At 36.9% G+C, this 19,851-nt stretch overlaps 1 protein-coding gene across 1 annotated transcript; it reads right to left on the bottom strand.

The window, feature by feature from the left end:
• Positions 1-911: 911 nt before the first annotated feature.
• Positions 912-19,583, bottom strand: LOC110466814. The gene is made up of 18 exons (XM_021523574.1): positions 19,362-19,583; positions 17,556-17,715; positions 15,895-16,017; positions 15,562-15,669; positions 15,050-15,127; positions 14,575-14,661; positions 13,969-14,052; positions 13,384-13,476; positions 12,510-12,626; positions 11,988-12,101; positions 11,502-11,675; positions 9,386-9,478; positions 8,294-8,383; positions 7,693-7,812; positions 4,563-4,682; positions 3,801-3,902; positions 3,249-3,329; positions 912-3,021 (listed from the first exon to the last, which is right to left on the bottom strand). The coding sequence occupies exons 2-18, from the start codon at positions 17,655-17,657 to the stop codon at positions 2,467-2,469; spliced, it is 2,241 nt and encodes a 746-aa protein (XP_021379249.1). The 5' UTR covers positions 17,658-17,715; positions 19,362-19,583; the 3' UTR covers positions 912-2,466.
• Positions 19,584-19,851: the final 268 nt, after the last annotated feature.

The following is a 19,851-nucleotide window of genomic DNA, read 5'->3' as shown; positions in this document are numbered from 1 at the left end:
ATACTAAAACAGTACAGAAAATGAACAAACTACTCGATATTTAGAAACGATTTTATTACACAAACAAGAAATTGCACATACTCCCATCTATAACAAAGTGTATTCAGTATATATATATATATCAGTGAATATATTGTTTTATATTTAACAAATTTAGTGTTGTTAGTATCAGTAGATGTTTGAATTCAAACAGCTGAACATAAAATTGTTTTGTTTCCCTGTGCCTGATATTAAGAGATTTTAAAAGATGATATCCCACTAATTTTCAGCAATATTTCTACTGTTGAAAATATTGCATTTCAATTTCTACTTCATTGGAATCACTAAAACTTAGAAATGTTTCCTTTTTCAATTGTCAATCTAATTTAGTAGGTTATCCATGGCAATGTAAGCATGCCTAAAAATTGGAATGATCACACTTCGACAATGGATTTTCAGTGGAATATTTCAGTACTTTTTTCAGTACTTTATAGTACCAGTACTTAAAATATGTTCAAAGAACATATCGGGATTGAATCTATTGTGGTTAAGTTAGTTAGCTATCACCAAACAAGCCTAACCATAGTAATATTTAGTCCTGACATGCTTAATTATCCAGTGTTTCAGAAGTTTTAACTTTCCATAAACACCAGCCGTGATAAAAAATCGAACACTGAAGTACCGGAATAAAAAAAGTTTTGCACTGAACACAAGTCCATTACATAAAGTGCTAGCTGTTGTATTTCCAACTGTCACACTATTCAGGTGATACATTCAAACTTGCCAACTTTTTGAAATTTCCATTGGGGAGATTATGCATGCTCAGAATTAAAAGCATAAATAAAATGTGTGTATGTACACCCTAGGGAAATAACAACACTTTTAAATGGCATCTTTTGAGCTGTTCTTTCAGATGAAATCATTAGATGTTAGAATATAGGAATAGTTTAGCAAATTCACTGGTTGAAAGTGCTCAATTTTAGGGTCCAAAATCGGGAGTCTCCTTCCTAAATTGGGAGAGTTTGCAAGTATGTACATTTGATAATATAAAGGTTACATGCATCAATTTTCTTTTATTGTACAACAAATTACATGTAACTTAAACATATCACAGAAATTTTCATTTCATTTCAGAATATTTAATTGTATAGGTCTTGCATACAAAAGGAATTGGGCAACAGGCAAATCCTATACATATGTAGTTACAACCTATCGCATAAATGTCGAAGTTAACTTGTCAAGTATCCACACGGACAATCAAATGGCCCTGGTACAGTTCATATAAAAATGATGAGATTGCCCTCTGTATTTATTTAGACATTTTAAATTCATAACAAGCATGATAATATAATGCTTCAATATATTAAATATGGACAGGAAGGCATCCTTAAATATATCGGACCCCAGTTTAATGTATGCTTCTTAACTTGTGAAATGTCCTTAACTTCAGCAAAGCATTTCTGTACTTCAATATCGCTTTTCTAAGGAAAACATTTAAGTTGAGGAATACTTAATTTGAGCGTATGTGAAACTGATGCCAATAGTTACCGGTAAGTGGAGACTTGTACTACTACTATTTATATATATATATACTTTTATAAGTAATTCCGAATAATATATATGATGTACATTACTGTAACAACAAATTTTACAGATTAAACTTAAGATCTGAAAATCACAGTTATATGTAATATAGCATAATAAATTTGACAAATGACCACAAACTGATGTGTTTATACTGTGGTACAAGCACTGTGCAATAGTGCTTACCAGTACACCTTAGTACAACCACTGTGCAATAGTGCTTACCAGTACACCTTAGTACAACCACTGTGCATTAGTGCTTACCAGTACACCTTAGTACAACCACTGTGCAAAAGTGTTGACCAGTACACCTTAGTACAGCCACAGTACGGATGTGTCTATCAGATCAGTACACTGGAGTACAACCCACTGTACAAGGCACCCTTGTATAGTGGTTGTATCACAGTACACTGATTGGCACTTTGTGCCGTGTTACTAGTGCACTGTAGTGCACTGTAGTGCAATGGATAAAAAAATGTTCAAAATTGTAGGCAGCTAGCCAGGGTTGTTTTTATCTCCATAGAGCCCAGACATTTAGACTTGTGCACAGCGTAACCAGAATTGCATCTGTCGCATTTGTATAAGTATTTATGGATAAGGAAGATATTGTCAATTTCAATGGAAAACAAGACACTTGACCCCTTTGCATTGGTGTTTCCCTCGTCTTTGTGTCTCTTTTGGAGCAAAATTTATCTTTATGCCTAGGTCATACATAATACAACATTGAAGCTGTTACATAAAGAAAAGTTTTCTCCCAAATTGTCTCATAAAGCTTCTCTTTGAGCCCGATAGCTTTAACAGCTGAACCAGCTGTGATACATTTGTCCTACTGATGTTGTACCAGCCAGTTTTTGAGAATTCGATGGACGGATTCAGCTCAGTTGAACTGTAGATCTAAACATTTTAAAGTATTATGCATATATGTCCTTGTCTTCTCGACTCCTCCTCGACCAGTTCTTCTTCATCATCCAAAAACTCATCATCTGATGACAAGTCTATATCATCATCATCATCATCATCATCATCATCTATCACATATCTAGATTCCACTTTATCATATCGAGTCTCAGACCTGTCTGGTTCAACAATGTAATCACCATCATTGCAATACTCCAATTCAAAGTCAGAAAATGTCATGCGACTGGAATTTGCAGATGAATCAAATTTGTTTTCAGAAACATTGAAGAATTTGGCAGTCTGAGAATCGGTTGCTGGCTTTGACTGTAAGACTAGATGCTGATCAGCTTGGCCTTGGTCTTTGATTGCAAACATTTTTCTGTTTTGAGTCGAGGTTTTTTCTAGGATGGCAGCAGACACTTGGCGGCGGCCATCTGATTGATTTAGTTTGCGGGTCAGGCTGTTGGAAGCATGTTGAGCATGGCCACAGTTCCTGATGTATCCAATGATTGGGATAGGCAAGGGAGATGACCAGGGGTCTGGCTCAGGCTGGTCAAAATCCTGTAAAAATCAGTTGAGACATAATATGAGAGAGATGGAACAGAGGAGGGAAGAAAAAAAGGTTGGCATTATATGATATGCTTGAGGACAGATAAGAATTTGCCAGTGTAAAGTTCATAAGGTGGAGAGTCATTATTATCAATCTGGAATATTTCATTTGATAATGAATCTCAATGGTGAACAGATAAGTTTTCTGATTCTATCAGTATGTATAGGTAGTCGTGTACCTGGATCAGCTGATAATGTAGTAGGTCCCTCATCTCCGCCAGCTCACGACGATCCTTGAAGGCTAAAGGTGAACGGCCATCCTGAGGTAACAAACAACTCAAATGAAAATATCAAACATAAATGGGGATCAAGTGACCATGGCAGTACGGTAACAATGATCTACAAATAATGACAATAAAATTTATCAGATTTGACTTCAAAATACTTGTTCTAAAGAGACTATCTCTCCAATAAGAGACCACCTTTCAGTCTTTCCTTGGGTGGTCCTTTTATACAGACTTGACTGTGTATCATAGGTAAGCAAACAAGATGACAGCACCTCTGATTAATTATCCACATTATATAGCCACCACAGGTTTGATCAGAGTTGTTCTGTAGAACTTCGTTTGTCTATGGTCTAAACACATTGATTTGAAAAAAAAGAGTAAGCATTAGTGGCTGAAAATATCAAACAAGATCTGGTTGGCAGCAGGAGTAAAAGATTTGACTATGATCATAATACGAGGAAATGAAAGACAGGATGTAGATTGTACAGAGTTGTCTTACTGTACCTTGTCCATAGAGAAGTCGGAGGCTCCATGGTCAACCAGGATGTCCACTATGGCTTTATTGTCCTCAACTGCATAGGCATAGTGTAGGGCTGTCCTGAAAAACTGACCAATCAAACATAATCATAGTGTAGGGCTGTCCTGAAAAACTGACCAAACAAACATAGGCATAGTGTAGGGCCGTCCTAAAAAAACTGACCAAACAAACATAGGCATAGTGTAGGGCCGTCCTGAAAAACTGACCAAACAAACATAGGCATAGTGAAGGGCCGTCCTAAAAAAACTGACCAAACAAAACAAGGCAAAGTGTAGGGCCGTCCTGAAAAACTGACCAAACAAACATAGGCATAGTGAAGGGCCGTCCTGAAAAACTGACCAACCAAACCTAGGCATAGTGTTGGGCCGTCCTGAAAAACTGACCAACCAAACATAGGCATAGTGTAGGGCCGTCCTGAAAAACTGACCAAACAAACATAGGCATAGTGTAGGACTGTCCTGAAAAACTGACCAAACAAACATAATCATAGTGTAGGGCCGTCCTGAAAAACTGACAAAAAAAGTAAGAACCAAAATGTCATGTGTGTTATTTATAAATATTACACAACGTATACATCATGAATGTTTCAGTTAAGGAATAGTTGTTTGGACAAGACTTTATCGAAGGACAGATAGACAAGCTGAATTCAATGTACCCAAACTTAATTTTGCTTAGAGTATAACTATATATAATGAACACTGATCCCTAACAGTGGTATTATGACATACCTGGTCCCTGACCGAGTCCAGACGACAGCCCTGCTTGTAGACAAGAGTTTCTGCAAGCAACTGTGTAAGCTCAGCATTCCTTCTCAAAACAACCTTGTGTAGTGCTGGCTGACCTTCTCCCTGTCGGTGAACAAGGTTTTAGTTAAACATTTACATAGGTGTTTCATCTGTTAACAGTAGCTTTACAAGACTGTGTGTCAGAAATAACTAAGTACTGTCTCTCACTGTCTTAACACCCCTGTAGAGTCACACTTAGTCATTATCACAACTGTGGGCGACTGTCACACAAACACATTAACATAAATGTGGGCAGCTGTTACACTAGCTTGTTAAAACTGTGGGCGACTGTCACACTGACTTGTTAACACAACTATGGGTGGCTGTAACACTTACTTTTTAACACAACTGTGGGTGGCTGTTACACTAACTTGTTAACACAACTGTGGGCGACTGTTACACTAACTTGTTAACACAACTGTTGGAGACTGTCACACTAACACATTAACATAAATGTGGGCGGCTGTTACCCAAGCTTGTTAAAACTGTGGGCGACTGTCACACTGACTTGTTAACACAACTATGGGTGATTGTTACACTGACTTGTTAACACAACTGTGGGCGACTGTCACACTAACTTGTTAACACAACTGTTGGTGACTGTCACACTAACACATTAACATAAATGTGGGCGGCTGTTACACTAGCTTGTTAAAACTGTGGGCGACTGTCACACTGACTTGTTAACACAACTATGGGTGACTTTTACACTGACTTGTTAACACAACTGTGGGCGACTGTTACACTGACTTGTTAACACAACTGTGGGCTACTGTTACACTAACTTGTTAACACAACTGTTGGTGACTGTCACACTAACTTGTTAACACGATTGTGAGTGACTGTCACACTAATTTGTTAACCCAACTATGGGCGACTGTTACACTAACTTGTTAACACAACTGTGGGTGATTGTCACACTAACTTGTTAACACAACTGAAGATGACTGTGGGCGACTGTCACACAAACACATTAACATAAATGTGGGCAGCTGTTACACTAGCTTGTTAAAACTGTGGGCGACTGTCACACTGACTTGTTAACACAACTATGGGTGATTGTTACACTGACTTGTTAACACAACTGTGGGCGACTGTTACACTAACTTGTTAACACAACTGTTGGTGACTGTCACACTAACACATTAACATAAATGTGGGCGGCTGTTACACAAGCTTGTTAAAACTGTGGGCGACTGTCACACTGACTAGTTAACACAACTATGGGTGACTGTTACACTGACTTGTTAACACAACTGTGGGCGACTGTCACACTAACTTGTTAACACAACTGTTGGTGACTGTCACACTAACTTGTTAACACGATTGTGAGTGACTGTCACACTAATTTGTTAACACAACTATGGGCGACTGTTACACTAACTTGTTAACACAACTGTGGGTGATTGTCACACTAACTTGTTAACACAACTGAAGACGACTGTTACACTAACTTGTTAACATAACTGTAGACAACTTTTACACTAACTTGTTAACACAACTGTGAGTGACTGTTTCACTAACTTGTTAACACAACTGTGGGCGACTGTTTCACTAACTTGTTAACACAACTGTGGGCGACTGTCACACTAACTTGTTAACACAACTGTGGGTGACTGTCACACTAACTTGTTAACACAACTGTGGGCGACTGTTACACTAATTTGTTAACACAACTGTGGGCGACTGTCACACTCGCTTGTTAACACAACTGTGGGCGACTGTTTCACTACCTTGTTAACACAACTGTGGGCGACTGTTACACTAATTTGTTAACACAACTGTGGGCGACTGTCACACTAACACATAAACATAAATGTGGGCGGCTGTTACACTAACTTGTTAAAACTGTGGGCGACTGTCACACTGACTTGTTAACACAACTATGGGGGACTGTTACACTAATTTGTTAACACAACTGTGGGCGACTGTCACACTGACTTGTTAACACAACTATGGGTGACTGTCACACTAACTTGTTAACACGATTGTGGGCGACTGTCACACTAATTTGTTAACACAACTATGGGCGACTGTTACACTAACTTGTTAACACAACTGTGGGCGATTGTCACACTAACTTGTTAACACAACTGAAGATGACTGTTACACTAACTTGTTAACATAACTGTAGACAACTTTTACACTAACTTGTTAACACAACTGTGAGTGACTGTTTCACTAACTTGTTAGCACAACTGTGGGCAACTGTTTCACTAACTTGTTAACACAACTGTGGGCGACTGTCACACTAACTCGTAAACATAACTGTGGGCGACTGTCACCCTAACTCGTAAACATACCTGTGGGCTACTGTCACCCTAACTCGTAAACATACCTGTGGGCGACTGTCACCCTAGCTCGTAAACATCCCTGTGGGGGCCTGTCACACTAACTCGTAAACATAACTGTGGGGGACTGTCACACTAACTTGTTAACACCACTATGGGTGGCTGTAACACTAACTTGTTAACACAACTGCGGGTGGCTGTTACACTAACTCATTAACACACCTGTGGGTGATTGTCACTTTAACTCATTAACATACCTGTGATCAACTGTCACTCTAACGCGTAAACATACCTGTGGGCGACTGTCACCCTAACTCGTAAACATACCTGTGGGGGACTGTCACACTAACTCGTAAACATAACTGTGGGCGACTGTCACACTAACTTGTTAACACAACTGTGGGCGATTGTCACACTAACTTGTTAACACAACTGTGAGTGACTGTTTCACTAACATGTTAACACAACTGTGGGCGACTGTTTCACTAACTTGTTAACACAACTGTGAGTGACTGTTTCACTAACATGTTAACACAACTGTGGGCGACTGTTTCACTAACTTGTTAACACAACTGTGGGTGGCTGTTACACTATCTCATTAACACACCTGTGGGTGATTGTCACTTTAACTCCTTAACATACCTGTGATCAACTGTCACTCTAAATCGTAAACATACCTGTGGGCGACTGTCACCCTAACTCGTAAACATACCTGTGGGCGACTGTCACACTAACTCGTAAACATAACTGTGGGCGACTGTCACACTAACTCGTAAACATACCTGTGGGCGACTGTCACACATGAACTCTTGGAAACTGTCACAACCAAAGTAGGTGACGTCATTGTGGACCTGTTCCTCATCCTCCAGTTCCAGGGCTTGGTGGAATTTACAGATGTGTCGCTGTAATCACCAGATAGATAATGACCCCAGAATTAACATATCATCTTAAACATTATGCATATATTTGACCCTTTAGAATTTACATAACCTATTCTTGCGTAGTTGGTCTCATCTGAAAGCTAGTAAAATTTATTTTCCAAACCTACCCGGTTTGACAAAATTGGTCCAAAAGTAATGATTTTGAAGACTGTTGAAATTCGTTCTTTTTTGCTAGTTAAAATGGGCATAGGTACCAAGTGTGTCACTGTAATCACCAGATAGATAATGACCCCAGAATTAACATGTCATCATAAGCATTATACATATATTTGACCCCAGAATTTACATATGTGATACTGTAAACACCAGATCTGTGACTGTTTATTTGATGCAATAACTTATGAATCAGCTAATTAACAGCATAGTGACATTTATAATATCTGTGAGATTGAAGCAAGAATTTAGAGAAGACAATTGTTGATGGCTTCAAGGATGGACCTACCTGGTACTGTGTGAGGGAAGAAGAAAGCAGTTCCTCCCTGACCTCACCGTGGTGGTTGTCATGGTTACCAACATCATCCAGTGATAGGATCTGGAGAGAGTAGCCGAGTATAATTACATTTCAAACCAGACAAATTTTTTTTCATTTAATGTACATGTATAAATTTACTTGGAAAGTTCAAATAGTTTTCCCATCAGAAAAATGGTAGCTACACTTGCTTAAAAATACTAAAACTGTAAGCCAAAAACTAAAATACCCTAATACATCACATATTATGTATGTGTGTGCCCTCCTTAAAAACAAAATGTGACATGTATGCTTAATAGGAAGGTATATCTCAAAATTAAGCCTACTTCAATGAAAACTTATGAGGGACAAAACTGTAATGCTCTAAGTACTAAAAGGGAAACAAGATTATTTGGTATGCAATACCTATGATGGTGGATAAAGACTTCCAAGTTTCAAACATCCTCGATACTCCAGAGGTTATGCTCACTTACACTCTCTGCACCCCTGGTATATGTCATAGCAAAACTGGAGGCATGTAACTAGCTATTTAGCCTAACGTAGCAAACCTGCCCAATCGCTAGGCTGATACCTGTCCTTTGAAGATTGCAGAGGAGCGACACCCGATTTAAAAGCCAGTCAATTTTACAGCTAAGCTGCTGCTTGAATCAAACACAAGGTGGCGCATACTGAGCCTTCTATTTAGTCACAAAATATTCTAGGGGTGCAGAGATTATATAGTGAGCATAACCCCTGAGTATTGAGGACAAGTTTCAGGGAAATATAATGGAAACTTAGAGACTAGTCCATGGATGGCCGGTGGGACAAATGAATGACAAGGTAACTACAACATTTATTATGTCCAGCACTACGATATACCAAATATTTGTACTGTAAGCGATAACAAAAGCATTATATTTCAATACCCGTATCAACAAACCAATCATTAGGTTGCCTTTGTCATCAAAACACAGAAGAATATCACAGAAATTAGCTTCAAAGACTGCATGGAATGTTTCCTGAAACTAGAATAAAAGAATTAGTCATCAAAACATTAGATGATATTGTGATGGGAGGACTATTTACCTTACTGACTGTTGGGATCGGGTAGTAGCTGTGAAGTGCCAGTAATTTCCTGTTTTTGTCATTGGACTTGTCTGTCCACCAGTTATACACAAACTGTTGATACAAATAGAAACTGTTATAAAAACAAGAGGCCCAGAGGGCCTGTATCGCTCACCAGAATAGTTAAGCAGTCATAGCAAAATAATCTCATTAAATATTATCCTGTACTACAAATATTTCACTCGCAAACTTTGTTGGCTCCATCTGTGGAAACTACCATTCAAATATTATTATATGATTCTATGCTTTTCGGTTCTTCTTAAGAAGTTGTTTGACATATTTGACCCATGTGACCTTATAAGGAGATCTAGGTTATTTTCATTTTTAAACTTTGTCAGGCACCATCCCAGGAAGCTACCAACTAAATTTTATAAAACTTGGCTGTAAGATTATTCAGAAGAAGTCGTTTATTTGTAGACATATTTGACCCCTGTGACCTTGTAAGTAGGTTAAGGTCACATTCTTCTTTTACACTTTGTCGGGCTCTATCAAAGGAAGCAACCAGCCAAATATGAAGATTCTATACCTTTCAGTTCTTCAGAATAAGTCATTTGAAGTGTTTGACACATTTGATTCCTGAGACCTTGGAAGTAGGTCAAGGTCATTTTCATTCTCAAACTTTGTTGAGCTCTATTCCAGGAAACCACCAGCCAACTATGAAGACTCTATACATTATTAGTTCTTCAGAAGAAGTCATTTGAAGTGTTTGACACATTTGACCCCCGAGACCTTGAAAGTTGGTCAAGGTCATTTTCATTCTCAAACTTTTTTCTTGCTCTATCCCAGGAAGCAATTTTGCGTCGTGTGCTGTTGTTAAAATTTTACCTCCTGTAAAGCTAGCTTTTCATGAGTAGGCACCCTTTCGGATTATGGCCAACATCATTTTATTCTCGAACCAAAAAAACTCCTTTTTTTTTTTTACAAATGTGAAGCTCACATAGCCCACTTCATCATGCTTATACCAATTTTAGTACAGTTTTATTTTTACATATCATTTTACAGGGGTTAGCCATTTAACAAAAATATCACCCATGGCCACAACCCTCTACTGTATACTGCTACCATTTGATTTTGTTAAAAACATCTACTGATTGCTAGTAATGTAAAACTCGTATACAATAAGTTCATTTGTGATGAAATGTATGTCAGGAAATTCTAATAAACCAACAAATTTCAAATACTATTTTAGCTAAAAATATTTAATCCCACAAACTTCCCATATTACTGCTTCTTGTGAAAATTCATTTACTAAGGAAATAAGAGGAGGGGGTTTAAACCCTACAAAAATAATCAGAATCAAATCTTAATTGCCAACCACAACATCCATGTACTTGCCAACTTTGTGTAAAAATTGCTCAATTTTAGGGTCCAAAATCGAGAGTCTCCCTCCTAAATAGGGAGAGTTGGCAAGTATGCCACAACTACCCAGAAGTACTGACCACATGTACAAAGCTTCATAAATATCAGTCAAAAAGGTAACTAGCAGTGCTGCAGGCAAAATCTGTCCACAGAGAGGAACAGATAGACACATTGATTTCAATACACCCCCTCCCCAAAATTTGTTGCCGGGGTATGATATATTTTACAAAAACTGAATATTTGCCATACCATATTGTCAAAGTAACAAGGTTATTATTCATGCTTCAGTATCAGAAGTAAAAGACTTGTGATTTTGGTACATTTTGATTATTATAAACAGTCAATGCTTAATCAAGTACAAATGTATGGTTTAAAAGAAACTTCCAAAATCTTGCGAGTCTTCATTTCTGGTCATGCAACAACAGCAAGTCTTTGGCACACAATTATGTCAGGTTTTATTTTGACTCTAAAATTTTGTAATTGATTTTCATGGCAGGCAAAATTTTCAAAAATTTCAAATTAGAATTTTCAATAATTATTTCAACGGTAACAAATGCCCATGAAAGAAGATTTGAAAAGTCTTTCATTATTTTATTTTATTTTTAGCTTATTCAAATTTTTGGCCTGCACAAATAACATAGGTGCTCAATTACACAAATTTTTACAACATGTTTTACAGCCTATTGTTCACCGAACTTGTATGACCTTGACCCCTCACCTTGTCAATGACCTCTACAACAGCACTGCATCCTTCTTTTTCTGCATACTCTCTAGCTGTTAGCCCACTCTCCTCCCTAGCGGTAACCATGGCAGCTGATGACACATCCAAGATGGCTGCCACAACCGATGAGTCTATATCACAGTCAACACAGTGGAATAGGATGTTTTTACCCTGAAAGCGTAATTTGAAATTAATAAAAAATCTATTTTTCACTAACACTCACACTGAAAATTAATGAACTTGTCCAGACAAAATGAAAACTGCTTTAGATACAAAGTGACTAATGACAGGAAATCCCAGATTCAGCAGGATCATCACACATGTACAGCACCACTTGATGGTGATAAAACTGTCCAAGGAAAGCTGATGATAATTGCCTTTCCAAAGACAAACAGACTGATCCCATATACTCATCCTTGTTAAATGTTATGAAGAGCAATCAGGAAAAACGGAAATTGTAATTTGTTCAGATTTTTAGCTCACCTTGTAGTGAAGAGTCTCCACGTGGACGGGAGTCTGTGGAATGAGTAGTTGGAGAGTGGACGCATGGACTTGTGGGTATTCCAACATCAGAGCAAACAGCAGGGGCAGGTCCGTCTACAAAAAACAAAGCAGCAGTCTGTTGCAAAAGGCCCATGATTCCTGTATCACTCAATCACTCAACGTTGCCAAATATACAAATACCTGGACCATATGTGCCTGTATTATTGTAAGAGTACTTATTTTAGCAGACATAAAATGTTAGCATATTAGCAAATTTTAGCAGATAAGCACATTGATGAATTGGCAGACTCGCAAGATATGCAATAAAAGCTATTTACAGAAAATATGTATATTTACAGTACATGTATTAGCTTTGGTGAACATAACTGGGAAACTGAATATCATTATCACTTTTGTTCAGTATTATAATGTGTACCTGAAAATTGAAGAATTGTATTTGTGAATACAGAAAAATATATTTTAGTAATGATGTATGTATGAGACATTGACCATCAGCCATACCTTGTCCGCCGTTGTTATGGTGCAGTGTACTCGTGCTCCCATCGATAACAGTAGCCTAACAATCTCTGTGTTGTTTTGGAGGGCAGCATAGTACAGTGGGGTCGTCCCTCCATCTCCCTGCAGTGGGAATAAGGTGTAGAGTTATAACTGAATTTTATTTTGTTCCACTGGAAATATAAAACAACACTACAGATAATTAGTGATGTATAGTCTATTCCTCTAATTGAGCTTAAGGGAAATACTCTCTATATCTAGTCAGAAGCAAGTGACCACATGGTTCACAACATAACATAACAAATCAGATTCTCTTCCCTTACAGAGGCATTTAAGCGAAAATGCTTGTAACCTGACCAGGTTATTAGACAGGGAGACCTAACAGCTTTACAGGTGATTGTCACTTAGCATCAGGATTCTGAACTGAATATATAAGTACCTAATTAAGTGCCGTCATGGTAAGAAACTGAAACAAAGGTAACCTTTTCTAATTGCCTATGCTAGGAGTCTACTATGGACTACAGGCTACATGTTCAATGCTGGACTTGCTTAGCAACTATATTTGGAAATTCCTTCCAGTTGAGTCAGTAACAAACCACTAAGATGTTCACTACTGTGACATACTCCCCCTCCTTGTGTATTTGTCTTTTTAATTTCTCTGTTTCATTTATAATGGGCACCAAAGTTTACCCAGATTTTTTTTTAAAACTAATATACATGTATTTGAAAAACAGAAAATGTTTCCTACCAAAATGTTAACATTTAATGACACAGAAATAGTGTTAGTAATTTAGACTTCTGCAGTTAGCTGTGTAACTACTGCATTACACAAGTGTAGAAAGGGAGATAACTCACCAACGTAGGAAGGGAGATAACTCACCATGTTTTTGAGGTTAACATTTATGGTCCTTTCCTTGCTCAGTAAGTTCTCCACATACTTTACATCACCAGCTAGTACTCCATGTGCTAGAGCCTTCAATGACATGGCAAATTATATAAGATTTATCAATAGCAGGTATATCAAGTCTTGGGGACTAACAATCAGAGATATCTGTTCGATTCTGAGATTGAAAAGAAAGATTTTCACTCAATGTCATTTCTACAATTTCAAGCTTAGAGTTCAACATTCAGGCAAAAATAATGAGAAAAAACACACACAATCATGTCCTAAATATTACACTTTTTAAAACGTCAAAAAATATTCATTCTCACACCATGCAGAATTTAAGATCAAGTAATCCAACATCAGACAAAAATTTAATTCACTCAGATAATAAAATTAACCTCTATATGCTAGATGGATTTTACATGTAACATCACTTTCTGTTATGATCTGAAGTGTTCAATGCATTATATTAATTCATTCATCCCTGAAGACACATTTGAACTCTTCCAATTCAAAAGTTGGAATAGTTCATTACGAAATTTCAGGGGTGAATGAGTAAAGATATTTAGAAAGTCTTACCATGGAGGTGTGGATTCCGCTGATAATTCCTATGATGTTTTCTGTTCCTACATCAAATGCAAGGTGCAGCAAGCTCTTACCTTCCTAAAATATTACAATGATAACCACTTACATATATAAATTAATTACAGCCAGCACTTGTCAATTTTTAATAAACCTAAAAAAATAATGCTATGAATTCAACCTATGATTCAATAATTCACCTGAGTAAAGGATTTTCCATGAGTTCTCTTACTCAGCTAGAAACAGGAACAAGTATGAGATCTTTTTTACTATCTGCATCACAATATGATCTAAACCAACACAAATTGTTTAAGGAACATCCAAGGGCCTTAACCACTCCTCTGGTTTCCTTTCCTTTTATTTTTGACATATTGAAACAGTGACCTTTGAAAATCGGAGGATCAAAACATTTTGTCTTCGATGTGACTGCATAACATTACACTTTTCTTGTGAGCATTAGAATTAAGATATATATATCATATGTTGTATATTGAAAAAAAAAATTGTTGTGTAATTACACTGAAAACAGGTTTAGCAGGTGAGAGATATTGCCAGTAATTTCTGTAACAGAGCTACTTCTCCTGCCCTTTTTGTGTAACTGACCTGTTCCACATCCACGCGGCACCACTGGTTGACAAGGAAACGCACTTGGTGTACTTCGTCAGCTGCAATAGCCCTCCAAATCCCAGGCTATAATTAATAATGAATTAATGCCAGCATAAACACAGGTAAACTTTAAATAACTGAAACGGCATATATCTTTTTAACATATGATTATCAACTTATCTGTTGTCTTTGAAATTCTTAAAAGAACATATATTTCTGTTTCTTAGAAAATTTCAAGCAGATATATTATCCAAAAAAATTGTGAAAATCAGAGAACAAAAATTTGCTGACGACATCTAGGAAGTTTCTGTATATCATAGTTATAGATAAACCAGAAGAAGCAATTTGATTCTAATTCATTCATCATAATTTTTCTATTCCATATATATACACATATATACACAGGTGCGAAGTCTAATCTAGTAGTAGTCAGACTTTCTGTCGACAAGGTTAAGGAAACCTGTATACATACCATATACCTAGCAAACAGCGCCTTGATTGACAGAGTGATATGGGGCTTCCTGGCTTCTTCATAGGCACTGGTATTGTTCTGGTTAGAGTAAAGATAATATGGTAGCAGCTTATGTTTGAGGCGACGAAATACATGAATGTGCTGTTTTATGTTTGGTCTGATGGGAGATATTCCGTCTTTGCGTATTGCAGAGTTATCTTCTCTTGTGATCAGGTATTGATTGTTACGTCATTGGTTTGTGTCGTTTTCTCAAAATTTGATGACGTTACTCTCACAAACAAGTGACGTAACAATCAAAACCTGCTCACAAGAGAAGATAACTCTGCAATGCGCAAAGACGGAATATTGTTTCATGCTGTCTTTGTATTGTTATTTTGATTATATAAGAAAATGAGACAAAAATTATCATTAAACGTATATCTAAACTGTACTTACATGACATGTATCAGGTTCAGTGAATACAGACAGTTAAACAAACAACAAAACATGGAAAACTTTTCTACATAATTTACCTCATTTCTAATGAAGACATCAGTATTGCATCTCAACATGGCTTCCACCACATCGGCCTCGACCAAATCACATGACTGCATATATCTCAGTAGAGGGGTGGAACCACTCTGTAGGAAATTATTCAAAATATTAATGAAAACACCAAACTGAAATGAATATTTTACAATTAAGATGTTTAGTGTATTACTGTATCACTCTGTACGAAATCATTCAAAATATTATTGAAAACACCAAACTGAAATGAATATTTAACAGTTAAGTTGTTAAGTATATTAGTACTGTACCCTTATGCTGTCTGGTAAAAGTATGATTGAGTGATGCTTTCTAAGTACCTTATCTGTGTGATTGACGGTGTAACCATAGTTACGGAGTATGTAGACGATCTGTGCAGCCTCCTTGTGAGATTTGGGTCGAAGACACAACGCATCCACAACATGATGATACAAGGCAGGGTACTGAAAGTTGAAATTTTATATACATCTCTAAAACAATGAACCTGTGAGCTGAACAAGAATTTAATAAGGAGGTGGAAAAGAAGGCTAAAAGATTAATAGAAAGTGGGAAGGAACTGATCTCCGGGGTGAAGGTGAAAGATGATGGAAGTTACAGGGGAAATGTCAGAGGTAGTGTGATGGAAGCTCAAGGGAAGTTAAAGGAGTGGTGAAAGAGATAGACATGCCAATCAGAATAGAAGGAGGCGGTAATTGATGTAGGCTCTAAAGAAAAATGGAGCTGGAGGGGTAAGAGAAACCCAAGGGTGAAAGGTTTGAGGTCAGTTAATATAATCTATAGGGAAAATGAAAGGAGTTGGGAACATCAGGGAGAAAGGGAACGTTTAGGGGTAATGTAGAATCTCCAGAAAGAAACGGAGCAAGAGGGGACTTGGGGTGTTGTGAACTCCAGGGAGATGTTATGGAAACTTGGGGGGAGGTCACAGAAGAATCGAGGTGTTAGGAACTCCATTAAGAAGTGGAAGATTTGAGGTAATGTCAAAACAAGGAAGGAGTTTTAGTGTTAGAAGCTCCATGGAGAGAGGGAAGAGATGGGGGTGTTGGGATCTTCAGCAAGAAAGGTAGAAGGTGAGGTATCAAAGGTTCAAGTAAAATGGTGATCTTGATCTATTGGCATTAATGTTTACCTGCATTGACATTACTTATATACAGTATAACCTGTCTAAACTGGATATCAATGGGAACAAACTATTTGTCCGGTTTACACAGGTGTTCAGTTTATACAGGGTCAGCATGCCATTTTTTTGAAAATACAAAAATGCAGTGTTTTGCATATGATCTGTATACAAATGTGTCAACATAAACAACAGAGAAATTAATCAAATGCAACATTTAATTATTTGCAAAGTATACAGTATATAATACAAATGAAGGGCGACCCAACATTGGATAGCGCTAATTTGTTTAGAATGTGTTTGCTTTAGATTATAGCTGGTCGAGAGAAATTTCAGGACCAGAATGAACAGGTTGTTTTGACATATATTACTATGCCAACTTTTGTGAAACAACGTCGATTTTGGGAATGGACAGGGTCCAGTTTATACAGGTTACCTACTATGATTATATAGGGAATATGCCGGGACCACAAATCACAGCTGGTTTAGACAGGGATCTGGATTGGACAGTAGCCAATTTAGACAGGTTATACTGTACAATAATTACATAGCCCCATATACAATTAATGAAAATACAGTAAAGGCATAGTATTCAGCAATTTGTCATAAGTTCAAAAGCTAAATATTATTCAGCATGTATACATGGTTATTTGTGTCATTTTTTATTTGATTTTCTAGGATTTTTATCACTCACTTTGAACATATATAAGACAGGCCCAGTGTCAAAAGTTTTAGCCTGTAGATACTCAAATGTTAGGACAAAAAAGTACACATGGAATACTAACATGCAGACTTAGAGAGGAAGATCTTTACACTAAAGTTCAAATGTTCAGCCCTGGCTACAATACTTTTGTTTAATATTTCTACCTTTACGACGCCATCCTTGATATCATCAGTCAGCATGAGCAACTGGTCCGGACAAAGCTGATCAGTCGCCTCCAGGACACTCATCTTCTTTGGCAAATACATTTCATGTCTCACACATGAGGCACATTGGGCCTGTATCCCTCACCTGTTTCTATCAGATCTAGACAGAACAAGAAAATGTTTGTACTAATTTAAGTCACACATTGTACAAGACCATAAAACTTAAAGCCTGAATGACAACATAACACACTTATTACACTTTTTGCAATCAAAATTAATAGATGGTAAAAGATTACATTTTTATTCTTTCTATAATGACATATCTTATCTCAAGGAAATTATTCTACATCTGCTTAAAGATGGCTTTATTCCCATTGATTTTTGGTATTTAGAAGTTTTATTAACATGCTTTTCTTTTTGTAAAAGCAGGTATATAGCACATGAACAGTATATGACAATACCAAGAAATGTTGTTGTTTGTTGATATGCTTCAAAATACCATCCTGACAACTGTAAACTAATCAGCCGGCACACAGGTTTCTCTATGTGATATGGTATAAGGCTTACACATATGATCTCGACACTTTAAATTATGCTGCTACATATAGTAGGCCATGACTAAATCTGAAACCTTTTCTATAATTAGAATTTTCTTAAACTGCATTGATGGAAAGTTCAGAACTTTTGTAATACTGAGAAAAAAAACACCCATAATGCTTTAATATGTAATCATGACCAGTAAATCAATTTCTTGATAAATGATTGTTGTGTTCATTTCCACAAATCTAATGCATATACATACACAAAACCTGTAGTGTTGGCGATTGTATCATTCAAGATTGCTGTCGCAAAATGTCTTGTAAAATGGAGGTATAACCAAACATAAATAATAAACATTATTTAAAATAGTTTAATACAGGGCTCCGGTGCACACATCTCGCTAAATATAGAACAAAATAGTCTTGCTCAAGTTCACAGTGACCGATTTGGAGGAGTACAAATTCACTGCTCACAAATATGTTTCAAATACAAGAAGGGAAGTGATGAATCTTTATGCCTCAACACCTTGGATTAGATTCTGTACATGAAGTCATTCCTCATTTTTATTATACCTCCTGGAGAAAAAGAAAATGTAACGGCCAGACCCAGTTCTAACCCAGGACCCTCCTAACTCTAGACTCGATGCTTTACCAATTTGGATACCTGGTCGCCAACGATTGACCTAGTCCAGTTCCGCTACACATGTTTCATAAAAATCTCATCGTCAGAAAGCTACGTAGGTTATCACAGCTAGTTCCAAAGGGGAATCAATGGGGCTTCATTGTTGCCTTTGACATCAGACAGAGAATGCCACACCCTGTCTTACACTTATGTCAGCTCTGTCCAGTCACATGACTTGGGGATAATCCCTAGTCAGGTGACTGAACATCAATATGTCTGTCCTGGTCAGTATAGGGCTGAAGAAGTCAGCTGACTGAAACAGCCAAAACCAGCTAGTGTTGGTAGTAATTTAATATTTTTATTGAGTGAAGAATACTTATAAATAGGCAATTCTCATCTCTTAAAGCTATCCTACTGTAACATTCATGTTTTCTTTATCTGTCATAAAAAATATTTAATGCAGATGTTGACAAACTGCAGATAATCAACAGCCATAATAAAAACATAAATGACAGTTATTATAACTGAATAAATATATAAAAATTTCAGTAGACCTTGTGTTAATTAAGAAACAATAGAAAATTCATAGGCTTTCTATAAATTATTAAACAGAAATTGCAACGATTATTTCATCTGTACATATACCTCTTGGTGTGTTTTCTGTCTGGTCTCGGAAAATATTTCTATATTGGCGCAGCATCATCACACAACTATTGATCAGCTTCAGCAACCTTGTAGGGGAGGTAACTCTAACAACTAAACCAAATATTTGGGGCTCAGAAGGGAAACATGTCTCAATAACGAGCTCAAACAGGAGCACCATAAAATCGCGTAAGTAACAAGTTTGATTTTACCGTTTCATCTTACCATTATTTTATGTCAACCTTTTTAATTGGTTCGCTTCTTGACGATTATAATGTATCATCTACTGTAATATAAGAGGCGTATTGTATGTAACCAGTTGTTGTTGTAGATTCTATATATTATTCATACAGTGTTGTTCTCAAAAAATCATTTTTATATTGTTCTTGAGATGATGACACAATATGTACTAAACTGCTAGTTTTAGACCTAAATAACTTAACTGTAAGAAATCTTATTCTTTGTCGAAAAATGGAATTTGAAACCAGTTTGG

The sequence above is a fragment of the Mizuhopecten yessoensis genome, unplaced genomic scaffold (assembly GCF_002113885.1).
Source record: "Mizuhopecten yessoensis strain PY_sf001 unplaced genomic scaffold, ASM211388v2 scaffold11145, whole genome shotgun sequence".
Lineage (NCBI taxonomy): Eukaryota > Metazoa > Mollusca > Bivalvia > Pectinida > Pectinidae > Mizuhopecten > Mizuhopecten yessoensis.
This window is presented reverse-complemented; position numbering and strand designations above follow the sequence as displayed.